Source organism: Hippichthys cyanospilos, chromosome 8 (genome assembly GCF_059441005.1).
Source record: "Hippichthys cyanospilos isolate Australia breed blue-spotted pipefish chromosome 8, RoL_Hcya_1.0, whole genome shotgun sequence".
Classification (NCBI taxonomy): Eukaryota; Metazoa; Chordata; class Actinopteri; order Syngnathiformes; family Syngnathidae; genus Hippichthys; species Hippichthys cyanospilos.
Genome location: NC_142376.1, coordinates 17714748 through 17730352, shown reverse-complemented (window position 1 = coordinate 17730352; position 15605 = coordinate 17714748). Strand labels below are relative to the sequence as shown.

The following is a 15605-nucleotide window of genomic DNA, read 5'->3' as shown; positions in this document are numbered from 1 at the left end:
ACTTTTAACAACAGCTTTTATACAGGTTACAGCTTTGTCTAAAATTGTAAAAACTAACCAAGTGCATAAAAGTGACTGAAACTAGAAAAAAAAACCAAAAAGATGAAAATTCTTATTTTATTGCTAGTACACATTACATGGCAAAAACAAAACCTTTTTCTCTGGGTCATCTGCGCCCCTCAGGGTGGCCTGCCCCACTATTTGAGATGCATTGCCTTAAAGTGAGTATGTGTAATTTTTCACATGCGCCTGTGGGAGCTTTAAGGGCATTATGGTAAATGCAGCAAAACACACCTCTCCTCCTGCTGCCCGTAGCTATATGATTATATTTAAAACATGCTGCTGGTCATTAAGAACACATTTATTTGCAAGTTTTTAAAATTTATAACTTAATTCATTTTTAATGAAAAACTGTCTAAATCTTACAGCGTCACATTCAGGGAAACATGAGTAAAACCAAAACTGTTTGATAAGTTATACATTTGTACATTATTTTTTGTTTCTACTTACACATATTTACAGTAACATGTTGCTATTTTTCTAGATTTTTCTCAGTCCCAAATGCAGTGCAAATGTTAGTGTACTTTTGTCCTTGCCAGCTAATGTAAGGAATTAAACTGTTAGCTTGTAATAATAATAGAGAAAATCATCTGCGGGTAAATACATTTCTTATATCGAGAAGCTCAACATATTTACAATAACATGGCAACTAACTGAACATGGACCAGCAAAAATTTAAAGAAACAACCAATTATATTAATGTAAATGGTAATACAAATACTTGCTCCTCTGGCTGATTGGTATGCTGCTCACTCTCTTTGGGTGGAAGGAGTGAATGATGTGACCCCAGAGAATTGAACACTTTTAAATGACCAAACTATCTAGTGTATATGGATGAAAAAAAAAAAGAGGAGCGGAATGGGAGAAAGATGAAGTTGTAACTCCTTTTGTGCAAACTCGCATGAGTTGACAAAAACAAAACTAAAATTCAACTTTAGTAAGCGATGACTTGTTAATGGAGGGTGCCAAATAAAACTTTGCCTAGTTAGCCACATTGACTCAGGCTGGCCCTGAAATGCAGAATCAGGAGCAACAAGAGCTTCAGTATTTTGCTCAAGGATGCTTTGACATGGTCGGTCACGAGGGGCAGGGATCAGACAAATAACCTTCCAGATGAGAGACGAGCGCTCCACCACTGAGCCATGACAATTGTTTATTTTATTTTATTCTCCAAAATGTGATGCCCAAAAAAACAATAAGGAACACAGAAATTCAAGAAACACCTGAGTGACAGCAATTCACGATTCATTTTAATTCCTGGTTCTTGGTTATTCCAATTATAACATATTACTGATAAAGTGCGTGGAGTTCATTGTGTTAAAAAAAAAAAAAAACTATAGGAAAAGTAAAGACCTGATTATGTACAAATGTAAATGTGCAGGTCATTTTAAGGGGACTAAAGTATTTCCTTGAGGTCAATGAATGACAATGTAAACATGGTTAAGGCTTTGTGGCTTTGCAACCAAAATGTAACATTCGCTGATTTGTCACAAAAGGCTTTTGCATGCAACACAATTACACCATTTTTCCTTGCTTTGAAAAGCAGTCCATCGTGTCCACCGGTGATTGTTGGATACCACCATACATGCAAACAAATGAGTTCCAAAAGAACAAAAACTATATGCATGCACTTGTAATTCACCAATGTATTATATATTAATTTAAATACAATTAAGAAGGAAGTTTAGAGATGATTTCACGTGACGATATTTAACAGGAGACTTCTACAACTTGTGTTGCTTGTAAGAGCAGAGATAAAACAGTTTCAAATGGCTTTGAGCAGACTCTGCCTTTTTATTTTTTACTATCTAAGAATTTAAAATGTTGTTGAATATTCCAGCACACCCAAGCATGTCAAAAGCAACCCTAAAGTCCTGCTTTTATACCCCCCCCAATTTTTTTTTAACTGTGCAACTTGATATTCAATTTATGACCAGCTTGACAACAAGCTACACCCACACAATATATTGTAGTTAAATTTTAAATGTTGTGCTTGACGCCGATATTGGTGGCTCATAATAAAATGAGTTACTTAAGATCATGCCCCAAAAATAAACATCAATCACATAAGTAACAGCAACAAATAACAACGTCCTCTAATTTGAGACTGAACTCAAGTGTTTGTCTGCCTCCCGTTAAATGCCAAAGAGATCAAATTTTGGTTAATTTTGGTGGACAGCAAAATACACACAGAATATTCATTTTTGGTTATAAGTAAGCACAATTAGACTATTTTAAGTGTACATTCAAATATTTGCTGCATTAAACAGTAAACAATTGGCACCAGAAAGCTGTTAACACTTCAAAATATCACTCAACACTTTTCCAATGTGTATAAAAATACATATGACTGCAGCCGCTGAATTGATTACAGAGGAACCAAACCATTACCTAGTGTGTTAAAATACTCAGCTTTTCCTATATAATACATACAAATGTGTGCAGGGGAAATCTGTAGTAACGAGTGTGGTAAAATAATAATAATCTGTAATTCAGGCGTTGAGGGGATTGTCTGATTTCATTCGGAAAACATTTCTTGAAATAACTAGAGATGCAGACAACCCTGAATCCCACCAGACATCTGTCATTTAGTATAAGCTATCTCCTAGTGAAAGTGAAGAATTTGGGTAGGTTTATCTGTCTTATCGGTCTCATATAAATCTACAAAATTCATAACAAGTGGACATGCTTTTTGGCCCCCCAAATAGAAGGATGACATTTGTTCTGCAACTCCTAAAAATCTCTATGGCGGTAGGTTTGAGATACAGTGGTATGAAAAGGTTTGGGCACCCCTGATCATTTTCAAGATGTTCCTTTATAAATCATTGGTGGTTCATCAATTTCAGTCAAATATATCATATAGCAGATAAACACAATGACATTTAAGAAGTGAAACAAAGTTCATAGGATTTACAGAAAGTGTGCAATAAACAAAAGTAGGCAGGTGCATAAATTTTGGCACCCTTGTTTTATTGATTTGAATACCTCCAAAGCTAATATTGAGGGGAAAAAATTATTTGGCAAGCTCATTGACCAATGGCGTACATCAACGCTTCTCAAATAGTGGGGCGGGCCCCCTGCGGATGACCGCAGACAAAAGACTTTGTTTTGGTCATGTGAAGTATAATTGCAATAAAATAAGAATTATTTATTCGTTTATTGTTTTAGTTTCAGGCACTTTGAAGCGCTTGGCAATATTTCTTTTATGTTTTAGACTAAACTAAGGAACCTAGTGAGAAAAAGGAAGACCACAGGCACAGTTCAACTTAAGATAAGCAGATAAGCAGAGGCAAAAAATGGTGAAAACATTCAAACTCAGCCCCCAGACCAGCTCCAGACCTACAACATGACTTTGCTTCAGAAGGTGTCACCGTGCATCGTTTTGCGCAAGGAGATGCTGTATGGGAGAATAATGAGGCAGAAGCCTTTTCAGCACACATGCCCTAAACAGAATTGCTTGAGGTATGCAAAAGCACATTTGGATGAGCCAGCTTCATTTTGGAATAAGGTGCTGAAAATTGAGTTATTTGAACATTCGGTAACAAGGGGCTGTGTGCATGGCGGGGAAAAAAAAAAAAAAAAGACAGCATTCCAAGAGAAACACTTGCTGCCCACAGTAAAATGTGGTGGTGGTTCCATCATGCTGAGGTGCTGTGTGGTCATACTGTGTGCAGGTACTGGCAATCTTGTTCAAGTTGAAGGTCGCATGGATTCAGTATCAGCAGATTCTTGAAAAACAATGATCAAGAATCAGTGACAAAGTTGAAGTTGCGCTAGGGCTGGATACTTCAACAACACTAAACACTGGTCAAATTCTATTAAGGCATTCATGCAGAAGAACAAGTACAATTTCTGGAATGGCCATCTCAGTCCCCAGACCTGAATATTACTCAAAATCTGTGGTGTGATTTACAGCGGGCAGTCCGTGCTCAGAAACCATCAAACCTGACTGAGCTGGAGATGTTTTGTCAAGAAGAAAATACCTTCAGGCAGAATCCAGAGTCCAGACCCTCACTGGAAGCCATAGGAAGTCTTTAAAGGCTGTTATTGCAGCAAAATATCAATGTCATTTTTATATTGGGGTGCCCAAATGTATGCACCTTCCAACTTTTGTTTACTGCACACTTTCTGTCCATCCTCATTTCACTTCTCAAATATCACAGTGTTTAGCTGCTATATGATGTATTTTACTGACATTGCTGAGCCGAACCACCAATGATCTATAAAGAAAAATCTTGAAAATGATCAGGGGTGCCCAAACGTTTTCATACCACTGTAGTGAATGTGCACAACGGACTAAAGAGCCACTGTGCAAAACTATGGAGATGAAATCCATCCATCAAAATGAGAGAAAAAAAAAAGAAGAATAAAAACGAGGTTAGTATAACGAGGTGATTTCCAGTCTTTGCGCTTTGGTTTCTATCTGAGGCGACCGTTGGATGGTCAGCACAAAGAAAAAAAAAAAAAGTCGTTTGTCTAGAGGAGGCTGCAGCTGCCAAATGGGATTTTACTCTTCTTGGTCCGTTGTTTGTTGGGTCGCAGTGTGATGGCTTCTCTGCCGTTCCTGGAGCTCTGGTTACTCACGTTACTACTGGTGGTATTAAAAACTCCTGTGTGGAAATATAGTGTCAACATTGTCATCTGGGGGTAGCAAAATAATGAATACTTCATAGTACGCTTTCGTACCTATTTTATTGCTGGTTGAGTGTACCGCCTCCGTCTCCTCCGCTGTTTGCTGTTTGAGTTGTTGAATGTACTTTTCAGCTAAGAATTTAAACACTGAAAACAAAATTATCAGCACTTTAGCAGAAGACGCAGGCAAAATTATATTAGAAATTGCTTTATTTGACACCATTCCAACCACATTTTTCTGTTTGAATTGAAACTGAGCATTACTATTTCTGCATGCACACTTCTTTGATACAGCCCTTGTATTGTGTCATGTAAGTGCATAATTATGTAAGTGGTGAATTTTTAATGTGATTGATTTGTTTATTTAAAGGTCAATATGGTTCGAACTTTCAAAAAATTAACCCCTGTGCGTCAGGGGATTTTTCCCCAGCCTGGCCTTATTGTCACCCAACTTGGGCTGACTTTGAAAGGGTCATATGTCGTCAAATATAAATATATACTTATTTTCAACCCCTCAAAATGTTCAGTGGCATGAGCCCTATCCATTCATATATTATATTATATTTTATATATATTATATTTTATATATATATATATATATATATATACACACACACACACACACACACAAATTTACATACAAAAACTGTAAAAACGTACTTGTACGTTGTATGTTTATATATCTATTAAATTGAACTAGGATTATTTGTGATGTCATATTTAGAGTACTGTATTATGAATTTTGAAGACTTTTGCATTAAGGGAATCCAGGCTAACCAATCAAAGGCTTGCAAATGTCATAGGTTGGCTACACAGTGGTTTTGGGGGGGAAACAAAAAAGTGCACGGGTTGCCATTGAAAGGATTCAAGCAAAAATCGGGGGAAATGCAAAATAAAACATCGGATTTTCAATATGTCCAAAATTGACAATATTTCCAATTTTGAATGTCAGTAAATGAGCCCGACATGGGTTAAATTTGACACCGATAAGGTGTACCTCTCGACCTCCTGCTAGCATAGATGGGACGGCAGCATGGCATATTGAAACGCAGTATTTCAGCCTCCTAGTGTATTTTGTATGCTTTTCCTTTGATATCACACCTCGAAAACATCAAAATTTCTCTCAGGGGTCAACACCACATTAAAACAAATTCACAATAATCTTACCCTCCGTGACATTCAGATCCTCTTTTACAGAAACTCTGTAAAATCTCAATTTAAGCCTCTTGGCTAAGCCCTCCGCATCCTCGCTGCAAAACAAATAAAGAATATACGAGTATAAGGGCACATTATTTATTGTTCAAATGCTGGCGTTTTACATTCGATATACATGAGAAACATCTTACTTTTTAATGACAGTTTCTTCCAGGAGGTCAATTTTATTCTGCACAAGAACTGTGGGAATATCTCCCACCTCTGCTTCAATCTTCTCCTTCCAATTGTCAATAGCCAAAAAAGAATCTCTGTCTGTAGTAGAAAACACCAGCACGCACGCTTGGGCACCTGTCAAGTTCAACACACCGCCAGTGTGCCATACATAATTTAATCTCAGCACCTGCATATTGCCGGAACAGTGTCACAGGAGATTTGCTTTGTGGATTGAATTTAACACCCACCGGACACTTCATTAGGGAAACCTGCACAATCTAATTACATTCGAAGAGAATGTGTGAAAATGTGCAAAGATAATGTGATTGGCGCTAGGAATGACAATTACCAACTTTTAAGATATTTTCTTATTTTACATGTTTGATTTTTGTAATGCTCTTTCAAAAATGTCCTAAAGGTGCAGACAAAAGCCCTGTCCAAATAGGTAAGTGGAACACTAATTTCAAGGAAGTATGATGGAGCAACACATCACAACAGATAGAATTTCAACCAATATTAACTCATGAAATGCACAGCTCTGAATTGAGAGTCATTTATAAAGTCATGAGAAAATACCAAGTTGTGTAAATCTGTCATCTTGGCCAAAATGTGCTTCCTTGGAGAACCTAAAACATGTTTTGCTTTGAATAACATTTTTCAAGAGTAAACGATTCTTTCCATGTTTGCAGCGTAGTCTGGATGACTTCAATCTTAACTTAAAATGTAGGAAAACAAATATTTGATTGTGTTTTTTTTTCCATGAACAAGCCATTTCAACTTCCTGGTTAGAAATCTAGCCATAAAATAAAAAACCTCACATTTCATAACAAATTGAATTTCCAATGCGACAAAGAGTCCGTCGTCCATAAACCTTTGTTCATGAATAAATATTCAGGGGATGCTAAGCAGTTCGACACCACTTGCAAACTATGAGCAGAACTGACATAGTTTTACCCTAATAGCGTCAAAAGCATCATTTTTGTAAAGAGTGAGTATATGATACATCTCACTGAAGCAACTTTATCTTTGTGACCAGTGAATGCTTGTTAGCATGGCAAGACCTTTGCTAGTTTGTGTGCCAATACAGACTAGGGAACATAGAGTGCAAACCGTATCGGACAACTTTTCTTACCGCGGTAGTATGCCTTGGTTATAGCGTCAAACTCCTCCTGTCCAGCAGTGTCCCACAACATAAGGCGAACATCTTCGTCGTTAACACTAAAACCAATGGGAAAGAGAGTGAAATGAGTCAACATGACGTCAGACTGCATCAAAGTCTCTTGTCACCCACAGGATCTGCCTTTCCAGGAAGTCCACTCCAATGGTCTTTTTATAGTCCTTGGTGAAGACACCCTTGCAGTAGCGCTGGATCATGCTGGACTTTCCCACAGCACCGTTGCCCACCACGACCACCTTGATGGCCACTTCCATGTCCTCCTCCAGCATGCTTGCACCGCCCCAGCTGCTCGTGTCACTTTGACTTCGATGGAGCACTTACTCACCAATATGACACATGGACATAAATCCCCTGAAAGCATAACAGTCACAAATGTGACTATAAATTGTCTCTATTAGGAAGATAAGAGTACACACTGCAGTTAGGGTGGCAACATATCTTAGTTTAACCTGGTATGTATGAATGTACTGTATGTATGGATGGATGTAAATGTATGTAAATATATGGATGGATGATGGATGGATGGATGGAGACAGACAGAAATACTGTAGATAGATAGATAGATAGATAGATAGATAGATAGATAGATAGATAGATAGATAGATAGATAGATAGATAGATAGATAGATAGATAGATAGATAGATAGATAGATAGATAGATAGATAGATAGATAGATAGATAGATAGATAGATAGATAGATAGATAGATAGATAGATAGATAGATAGATAGATAGATAGATAGATAGATAGATAGATAGATAGATAGATAGATAGATAGATAGATAGATAGATAGATAGATAGATAGATAGATAGATAGATAGATAGATAGATAGATAGATAGATAGATAGATAGATAGATAGATAGGTCTCACAGAGTTAAATCCGTTTTTCAAGAAACCTGTGATGCCCATATGTTAGCATGTCCTATTTATATGGAGTAAAATGTGAATTTTACAAAATGGATCATTTAAATGCATGATTTCAATAGCCTTGTTCTACATCTTCCACCCTTGACAAATGCGGGACAGTTTGAAACAAGACTGCAAGTCAAGGTTTCAAACATCTTGAAAAACACTCCCCCTCCCACAGCTAAGCCCAAAAATATTTAAAGCCATTGCTTCATCAGTTCAAGCTGTAATTCAGAACTTTAGGTTCCATCTTAAAAACCTTGAAAGATTAATTTAGCTCTCCAAAGAAAAAGAGAGTTCATAGGGAGTCCACTGTGAGGCTGCTTGGAACGTTTAGATTTTAAGTAGGCATGTTTGAAGAAGCTGTTTGATGTGTTTATTCTGCCATCAACACTTGGGGCTACAGACTCTGCATGCCAACTTGGTCAGTGACATGCGTGCGTTTGCTGAATGGAACTCTGAACAACATATTGAGGGAAAGCTGTTCCCAGTAGACAGCGACATCATGGCCAAGGTGTCCAAACCAAGTCAGGATTCCACTCACAACAATCAGAACATATTTAACATTCTGAGGACAAACACAAGTGAAAGGGAGCAACTTTCTATTTAGCTTCTGTTTACAGAAAAATTGAACTTGATGACTCTAGTATGTAACCATGAGGGGAAATTGTCATATTTAAATAAATTAACAACAGCAAAAGGCCTGGAAGACCACTGACAGCAAAGATGGTGCATAATAACAAAATAATTCCCTTGGTGAAAAAACAGTGCATCATCAACAGGAACAAAGAATACTCAGGAAAGGTTTGGTGTATCATCATCCAAATCTACGGCATCACATCTTTGTGGAGGAAAACTCAGGAAATCCTTGCCGTCGACACTGCAGGCAGTCATTGATTGGAGATTATTTTCATCTTCATATTAAAATAACCATCGTTGTTCAGATACTTTCCGACTTAACGATATGTCACCAATCAAGTGTATTATGTTGCCTTATGCCAAAACAGTAATGATGAAGGTCAATAATTAGGTTTTAAAGTATAGAATAAAGTATCTGGGGTCATGTTATGTATTGCTAAACAAAATTAGAATTTCTGGTTGTAAACAAGAGGTTTTTTGTTGTTTTTTTTATTTTAATTTTAATAAAATTAAAATTTAGTATAGCATAGTAGTAAGAGACAGAAGGGGGTGTTTAGCTCAATGATTCCAAATTTCACCCACTAGTAATTCGCCCAAAGCAGACATACAGTAATTCAGTGCGTCTCAAATGGGGTGGGGGCGCGGATGACCTTAGTGAGGATTTGTTTTTGCCATGTGAAGTGTAATTGTGATAAAATCAGGATTGACATCCCTTTTTTTTTTCAGGCACTTTGATGCATGCACTCGGGTTTTTTTCTGCTTAGACAAACCTGTAACCTGTATACATGATGTAAAAAAAAAAAAAAAAAGCAGTTGTTGTAAGGTGTTTTTTTATTGCTTTTTCCTTTTGTTAATGATAAGGATTCAGTTTTAGATGCTTAAACAGTACATATTTTATAGATAATAATCTTATTTATAGTCGGTTTGGTAAGTGGGGGGGAGGGGTGCAAAATGTTTTCTCTTCCCAGGGGGGGCTTTGCACTGCAGTAATTGTAGTGACAGTAGGCACAAAATTTAATGCGCTTCTACCTCAGGGATATGCTACCCACAGGTCCAGAGCCGCGTGTGGGTCTTTCATAATAGTTAGAAATGTTGTTCAAATCAAAATATGCTTTGGATTTTAGATTCTTCAAGGTAGGCAAGTTTTTGCCAAGATATCAGCTTCACACATCTTGGCACTTTCTCAGTCGGTTTAGAATGTGAATGATGTTTTATGGCCTGGAACGACTTTATGCTGACAGTTGTGCATTTTCAAGGTTAATAACTTGAATATGCCAAAATAAAAATGAATATAAGAGCGTGTGATTTTGAAAGTGTTTCCAAACTTTTGACTGTTATTTTGCAAAAGCAAATCTATGTTTTGCATTAAGCGAGCTAGTACTTAATTTTGTTAGACTAACTGCATGAACCAAATGTGATAAAATGTTGATGAACATGGCATTTTTTTGGTTTTGAGGTGTGTGCAGATGAATTATTTAAGTTTGTCTTTAATTCAATTAATAAGCGCTATATTTAAAACGACAGTTAAGTTTTGTATTTGCAGTGTTATTGTCACATCAAATTATTTGGGAGGTTCTGAGGGATCCTTAGGGGATATTTTAAAGGGATGGGCGAGTACCAATGTAAAGTATTGGAATTGGGCCAGCAAATGGCCAATAAACTGCGATAGCAGCCAACACTAGTATCAGCTCTTCTCTTAGATCTGCCTTATTTCAGGTAGAAATTAATAATTCAAACACAAATGTGCCATTATTTTCATGAAATTTGAAATGAAGATTGTTAATGGCATCGGTGCCTCTACTGAAGAGGCCTTAAAGAAAAATCCTATCAAACATTTGAAATACGTTTTCTGCCAAGTATTCACAAACCAGCACAAAGCATTTTTGGAGGAAAAAAACAGTGTGAAACGGTGTCTGATTTATTAAACTTTGGGGCTATTTTGCATCTCAATCAAACTTAAAACAATTTTGCTATAAGTTATTTCATGTTTAATCTTATTTGCTCTTAATATGAAAATGTACTGTTGCTGTCATGGTATTTAAAAAGCATTACAATTGATGTACTGTCTGCGGGAACCCTGTTAAAATGAAGTGTCTTTAAACCATTTGGAGAAACGCGACAAAGACCTCTTGTGACATTTCTTGATGTTCTCTAAACTAAAACATGTTCCTTGGCTCAATAAAGGTTTGAAACAATGCTTTAGCTCATAGTCTGTGAGAGTATTACAAATAGGCCTACTTAACAGAATGATGCAATGCAAAACTGTGCATGATGATTTTTGCATTGGCCCATGTTTTTAAATGCTGCTCTTGCGTTGTCCAGGTCTGCGTGATTGCAGTTTCCAAAACACAACAAAAGACATTTGTCTTTGGAATGTCATTACATTTCTTTATATGAAATGACTGCCATAAATATTTTCTCACATATGGATTTTGATTATGACAAGCAACATGATCACTCTTTTCAGTTTTAGCACCACACCTCTCAACTCAACCATCGCGCCCAGACTCCAAGATAAGGTAGCATTCATGTCAAACCAGACAGGATGAAATCCAAATATCGACTTGAGCTGCGTCCCCACCTCCACTCTTGTCTGTCGTTGTGCGCTCACGCGCCTGTGGCTTCACCTCTTATAGTCATAAGGGGATCTAAAGTGGCCAGCAGCTGCTTGCGTAGTCCTGCTGGCCAACGGACTGACAAGTAAAGAAAAGCACACTTAAATAGAACGCATCGCTTACCTGGTATAACGTGTGGGTGTTTAACGACATCAGATGAACCGTCTTTGGACGAAAGTGACTCTTGACGCCAAAATGACTTGGCCGCCTAGGTCCTTTTCACCAGAAGAAGAAAAAAAACTATGCTCCTGCTGATAATGTCGGCTTGAGAGTGACTTCGAAAAAGACAGAAGAAGCGAAGCCTCCAAACAGTAAGTTGCAACCGGGTACGCGTCAATGTACGATTTTTGCTTGTGTCATTTGCATCGATGAAAATTCTTCATCACCACCCACCCGCAAGCCCTGGCTGTTGCGAGCTAGCTACGTAGCGCACGAGAGTGGCTAGGTGGCGTTGCTAACTCGCTAATGTTTGTTGCTAGGCAGCAGAGCCCGAGCGGTATTACGTTAGCACTAGAGGATCATGGGATCATTTGTAGTTTTTATTTTTATTTTTAGCAAATCCACAAATACTGTACTGTCTGTGAGTTTCATGGTTATTTGACTATAATACGGCTATTCTGTAATAATCTTAATTAGATGACAGTGGATTTCAGACACGCTGCAAGGTGTCTGATTATAAACGAGATACTGTTTATTATAAACTTTTATTCGCCTCTTCCCCAAATATGGGACACCAATCACTTAAAAATGGTTCTTGCCCATAATCAATAATGTAAAATGCGAGATTGTCTGTATTATAAAGAAAATTGATATTGCTAATATAGAAAAAAATAGTAAATATAAATATCGGCAATAGTCTAGTCAAATATCCGCAACAATCTATTTCTCATGAAATAGTAATTTAATGCGTTCAGTTTTCATGGTGCCATCCTTAATATTTTCAGCGGAAAAATCAGTAAAAATTACATTAACAACGCTACAAAAAATGTTTGGTAGGTAAAGTGGCGACGAGCTAAAGTGACCTAAAACGGGGCAAGGAGAACAACAAAACGAGTGCTCATATGTAAGGCAAGGCGGGGGCGTAGACGATCACACTTCCTGGTTTCGGCGTCGCGTCATCAACTCCCCGCGTTTCTAAAGGCTTGTGCCTTATTTGGCGGGCTTTAACTAGGAAGAAGCTGCAGTACGCAGGCACAAGGCCATTTTTCCCGGTAACCAACTTCAAATAGTATTATTTTGTCATTTATTCCTTGGGACTTACGACACAATGCTATTAAGTAAATATTTGATCGCGCGTATGTTGTTTTACGCATTCCATGCTTCTCTTCGTTTGTAACAAAATGCACGTTTTTGGTGCAACCAGTGTTGCCTTGGCCACGACAAGATAAACTTCAGTCAACCCTGCCTTTCTTATAAGTGCATCATTCGTTATTGTGATAGTTTGTAAGTGTGTGAACTTACGACTTTATAACCTTCGACCAAATTATTAGTAACATTCCTCGGTATAATTCATAACGTCAAAGCAAGCCATGGTGGCAGGTATTAACCAATGTTGATTAACACATCTTTGGAAACTCATGATAGCCGTCAGATCTCGATTATATCAAGTGGTCCAAGTGCAGCTCCAGTAGTACGTACGTACCGAAACTTGTTTTTATTATGGAAAACGAATGCATGTGTGTATTCGTTATGGTAGTCGTTAAATGACTTTTGCTTAGGCGCCACACAAATGGCAACATTGTGTTTTTTGCAATAAACACCTTCGGAGATGCTTTTGGTAATTATATCGGTCTGTTCGCTTGTGATACATCTAAAAACTTGTGTGTGACTTGTTTGTAGACATTATGGAGTTTACCAGCAGGAGGAGGAAGTTTGCCACCAACCCTCAGGCAGAGATCTATGGACTTCCACTACAGTTCTACGGACAGCCACCGCTAGAGAACATCTCACTTACTGAATTTGAAACATTTGCTGTGGAAAGACTGAAATGTAAGCACATGCCAAAAGGCATTAGAATTTTCATACTACGACTCATCTGTCATCATCAAATCATGATGTTCTGTGTCTCTTGCAATTTTCTGTCTCAACAGTGTTGAAGACAGTTGAGAATTTGGGCGTGAGCTATTTGAAATTGTCTGAGCAGTACATCAAGAAGTTGGATAATGAGTTTAGAAACTTGAACTTTCCTTACAAAGTAGACACTGTGAGTGACATATTGGTAATACCATGTTACTTACTCCAGTAACACAAACTCAACTGGTTTTGAGTCACTATGATTGTTTCTACTACAGGATGACCGGAAATCTCAGAGTGGGCCAAGTGAATATGAAAAACGAAGAAAGGACCACATCTCCCACTTCATTCTGAGACTCGCCTATTGCCAGACGTAATTATTGTTTGCTAGTGAGCGGCGTGTCTCAATCAAGCAGGAACCAAAATTGTTTTCTTTTGCAGAGAGGATCTCAGAAGGTGGTTCATCCAGCAGGAGGTGGATCTATTGCGCTACCGCTTCAATAACCTACATCCCAAATTGAAGCTGGAATTTCTGCACAAAAATAATCTGCAATATGACGCGGTAGGTATGATTTATTCATTACTTTCGGTAACTACTTGAAGCACTGTATATTATTTGTATGTAGTGCATGCAATCTTGCTTATTGTTGTTTCTCAAAAATGCATTTTAATTATTTATTTATTTGTTTTTTGGTTGTTACTTGCTTTTGCTGTGAGAAAGGTTGAGGCTGAATTGAGTGGTTAGTATGTCTAAGTTTTAGGGTTTGGTATTCAAGTCTTGTCTCCCGCTCTAATGGTTGATGTTCAAAGTAAATGAAAAGAAAGTGGCTTAATGCCTGTAAATTAAATATACAGGTGAATCCGAAATTCCCTGCTGATATGATAATTTGTATTAAAAAAAAAAAAAAAAAAAGCAGGGGCAAAACATCCCAAACTGAATTTCCAGACATTTTCACTAGATGGCGGTGTTAGACTACACCAGCACCCACGTACTTGCGTTCCAAGTTGTTCAATGCATTTCTCTTTTGTTAACTTTGATGGGAGCGACTTGGCTCAGTAGTAGGGTGGTTGTTTCCAACCCGCAGGCAAGCTGCTGAACCCCCGCTTGCTTCTGATGCAACATCAGCAGTCAGTGATGTGTGGTGAGGTTCATGGTTGGTGAGGCACTGACTCCTTTAGTATCAGATTTACAAATATATAAAACTGGTTCCCTCCATGTGCCGTAGTGATGCTTGGGTCAGGATAGTTTCAACACGCAGGGCCCCGCATGTACGGCAAAATATTACCCGCCCCGCGGGGCTGCCTCTATTTTTCGAGTGTTCTTTTCATCGGGGAGATGACCAAGGAGGACACCACTGCTGAAAAAAAAAAATCATAAAAAAGTGAGACTGGAATTTGCAAAAATGCATGTTGACAAGCCACAAAGCTTTTAGGAGAATGTCCTTTGGACAGATGAGACCAAACTGGAGCTTTTTAGTAAGGCTCATCAACTCTATGTTCATAGACTCAAAAACCAAGCATACGAAGAAAAGAACACTGTCCCTACGGTGAAACATGGAGGAGGCTCAGTAATGTTTTGGGGCTGCTTTGCTGCATCTGGCACAGGGTGTCTTGAATGTGTGCAAGGTCAAATTAAATCTGTAGACTATCAAGGCATTCTGGAGAGAAATGTGCTGTCTGGTGTCAGAAAGCTTGGTCTCAGTCGCAGGTCACGGGTCTTCCAACAGGACAACGATCCAAAACACACAGCCAAAAACACCCAAGAATGGCTGAGAGAAAAGCGTTGGACTATTTTAAAGTGGCCTTCCATGAGCCCGGATCTGAATCCCATTGAACATCTGTGGAAGGAGCTGAAGCATGCCATTTGGAGAAGACACCCATCAAACCTGAGACAACTGGAGCAGTTTGCTCATGAGGAGTGGGCCAAAATACCTGTTGACAGCTGCAGAACGCTCATTGACAAATACAGAAATCGCTTAATTGCAGTGATTGCCTCAAAAGGTTGTGCAACAAAATATTAAGTTATGGGTACCATCATTTTTGTCCAGGCCTGTTTCATTAGTTTGTTTTTTTAAATAATTATATTTATATTATATTTATATTTATAATTATGTTTATTAAAGTGATGGCTGATTTTGATTATTTAATTTTCAATATTTTTTTATTTATTGTTACTTTTGTAAGTTTCAAG

General features: G+C 37.9%; 2 protein-coding genes across 5 annotated transcripts in view; one reads left to right on the top strand and one right to left on the bottom strand.

The window, feature by feature from the left end:
- Positions 1-1188: 1188 nt before the first annotated feature.
- On the bottom strand, positions 1189-11846 carry rab23 (RAB23, member RAS oncogene family). Of its 2 annotated transcripts, none has more exons than XM_088421827.1 (7): positions 11525-11846; positions 7352-7615; positions 7193-7278; positions 6039-6195; positions 5860-5942; positions 4747-4839; positions 1189-4670 (listed from the first exon to the last, which is right to left on the bottom strand). In XM_088421827.1, exons 2-7 carry the CDS (start codon positions 7504-7506, stop codon positions 4537-4539), a joined length of 708 nt encoding a protein of 235 aa, XP_088277953.1. In that variant the 5' UTR covers positions 7507-7615; positions 11525-11846; the 3' UTR covers positions 1189-4536. The 2 variants fall into 2 exon arrangements, with proteins under 2 accessions (XP_088277953.1, XP_088277952.1); XM_088421826.1 differs by having other exon boundaries at positions 7352-7588.
- prim2 (DNA primase subunit 2) overlaps positions 11395-15605 on the top strand; it is a 20719-nt gene continuing 16508 nt past the window's right edge. Inside the window, exons 1-5 of one of the 3 annotated variants that reach the window (XM_088421825.1) lie at positions 11395-11712; positions 13241-13390; positions 13492-13604; positions 13693-13787; positions 13856-13976. In XM_088421825.1, coding sequence (XP_088277951.1) covers positions 13246-13390; positions 13492-13604; positions 13693-13787; positions 13856-13976 — 474 coding nt within the window. In that variant the 5' untranslated portion in view covers positions 11395-11712; positions 13241-13245. Of the gene's footprint in view, positions 11713-12510; positions 12613-12761; positions 13036-13240; positions 13391-13491; positions 13605-13692; positions 13788-13855; positions 13977-15605 lie in introns of those variants that run through there. The other 2 variants (XM_088421824.1, XM_088421823.1) reach the window with 2 other exon arrangements.

What these genes read in the sequence shown, in the direction of transcription:
- rab23 (XM_088421827.1), bottom strand. Translation starts at nt 7,506, where the DNA reads ATGCTGGAGGAGGACATGGAAGTGGCCATCAAGGTGGTCGTGGTGGGC. An exon ending in AACCAAGGCATACTACCGCG is followed by an intron (nt 6,196 to 7,192) that starts GTAAGAAAAGTT and finishes TGAACTTGACAG; the next exon opens with GTGCCCAAGCGTGCGTGCTG. An exon ending in GAAGAAACTGTCATTAAAAA is followed by an intron (nt 5,943 to 6,038) that starts GTAAGATGTTTC and finishes TTTGTTTTGCAG; the next exon opens with CGAGGATGCGGAGGGCTTAG.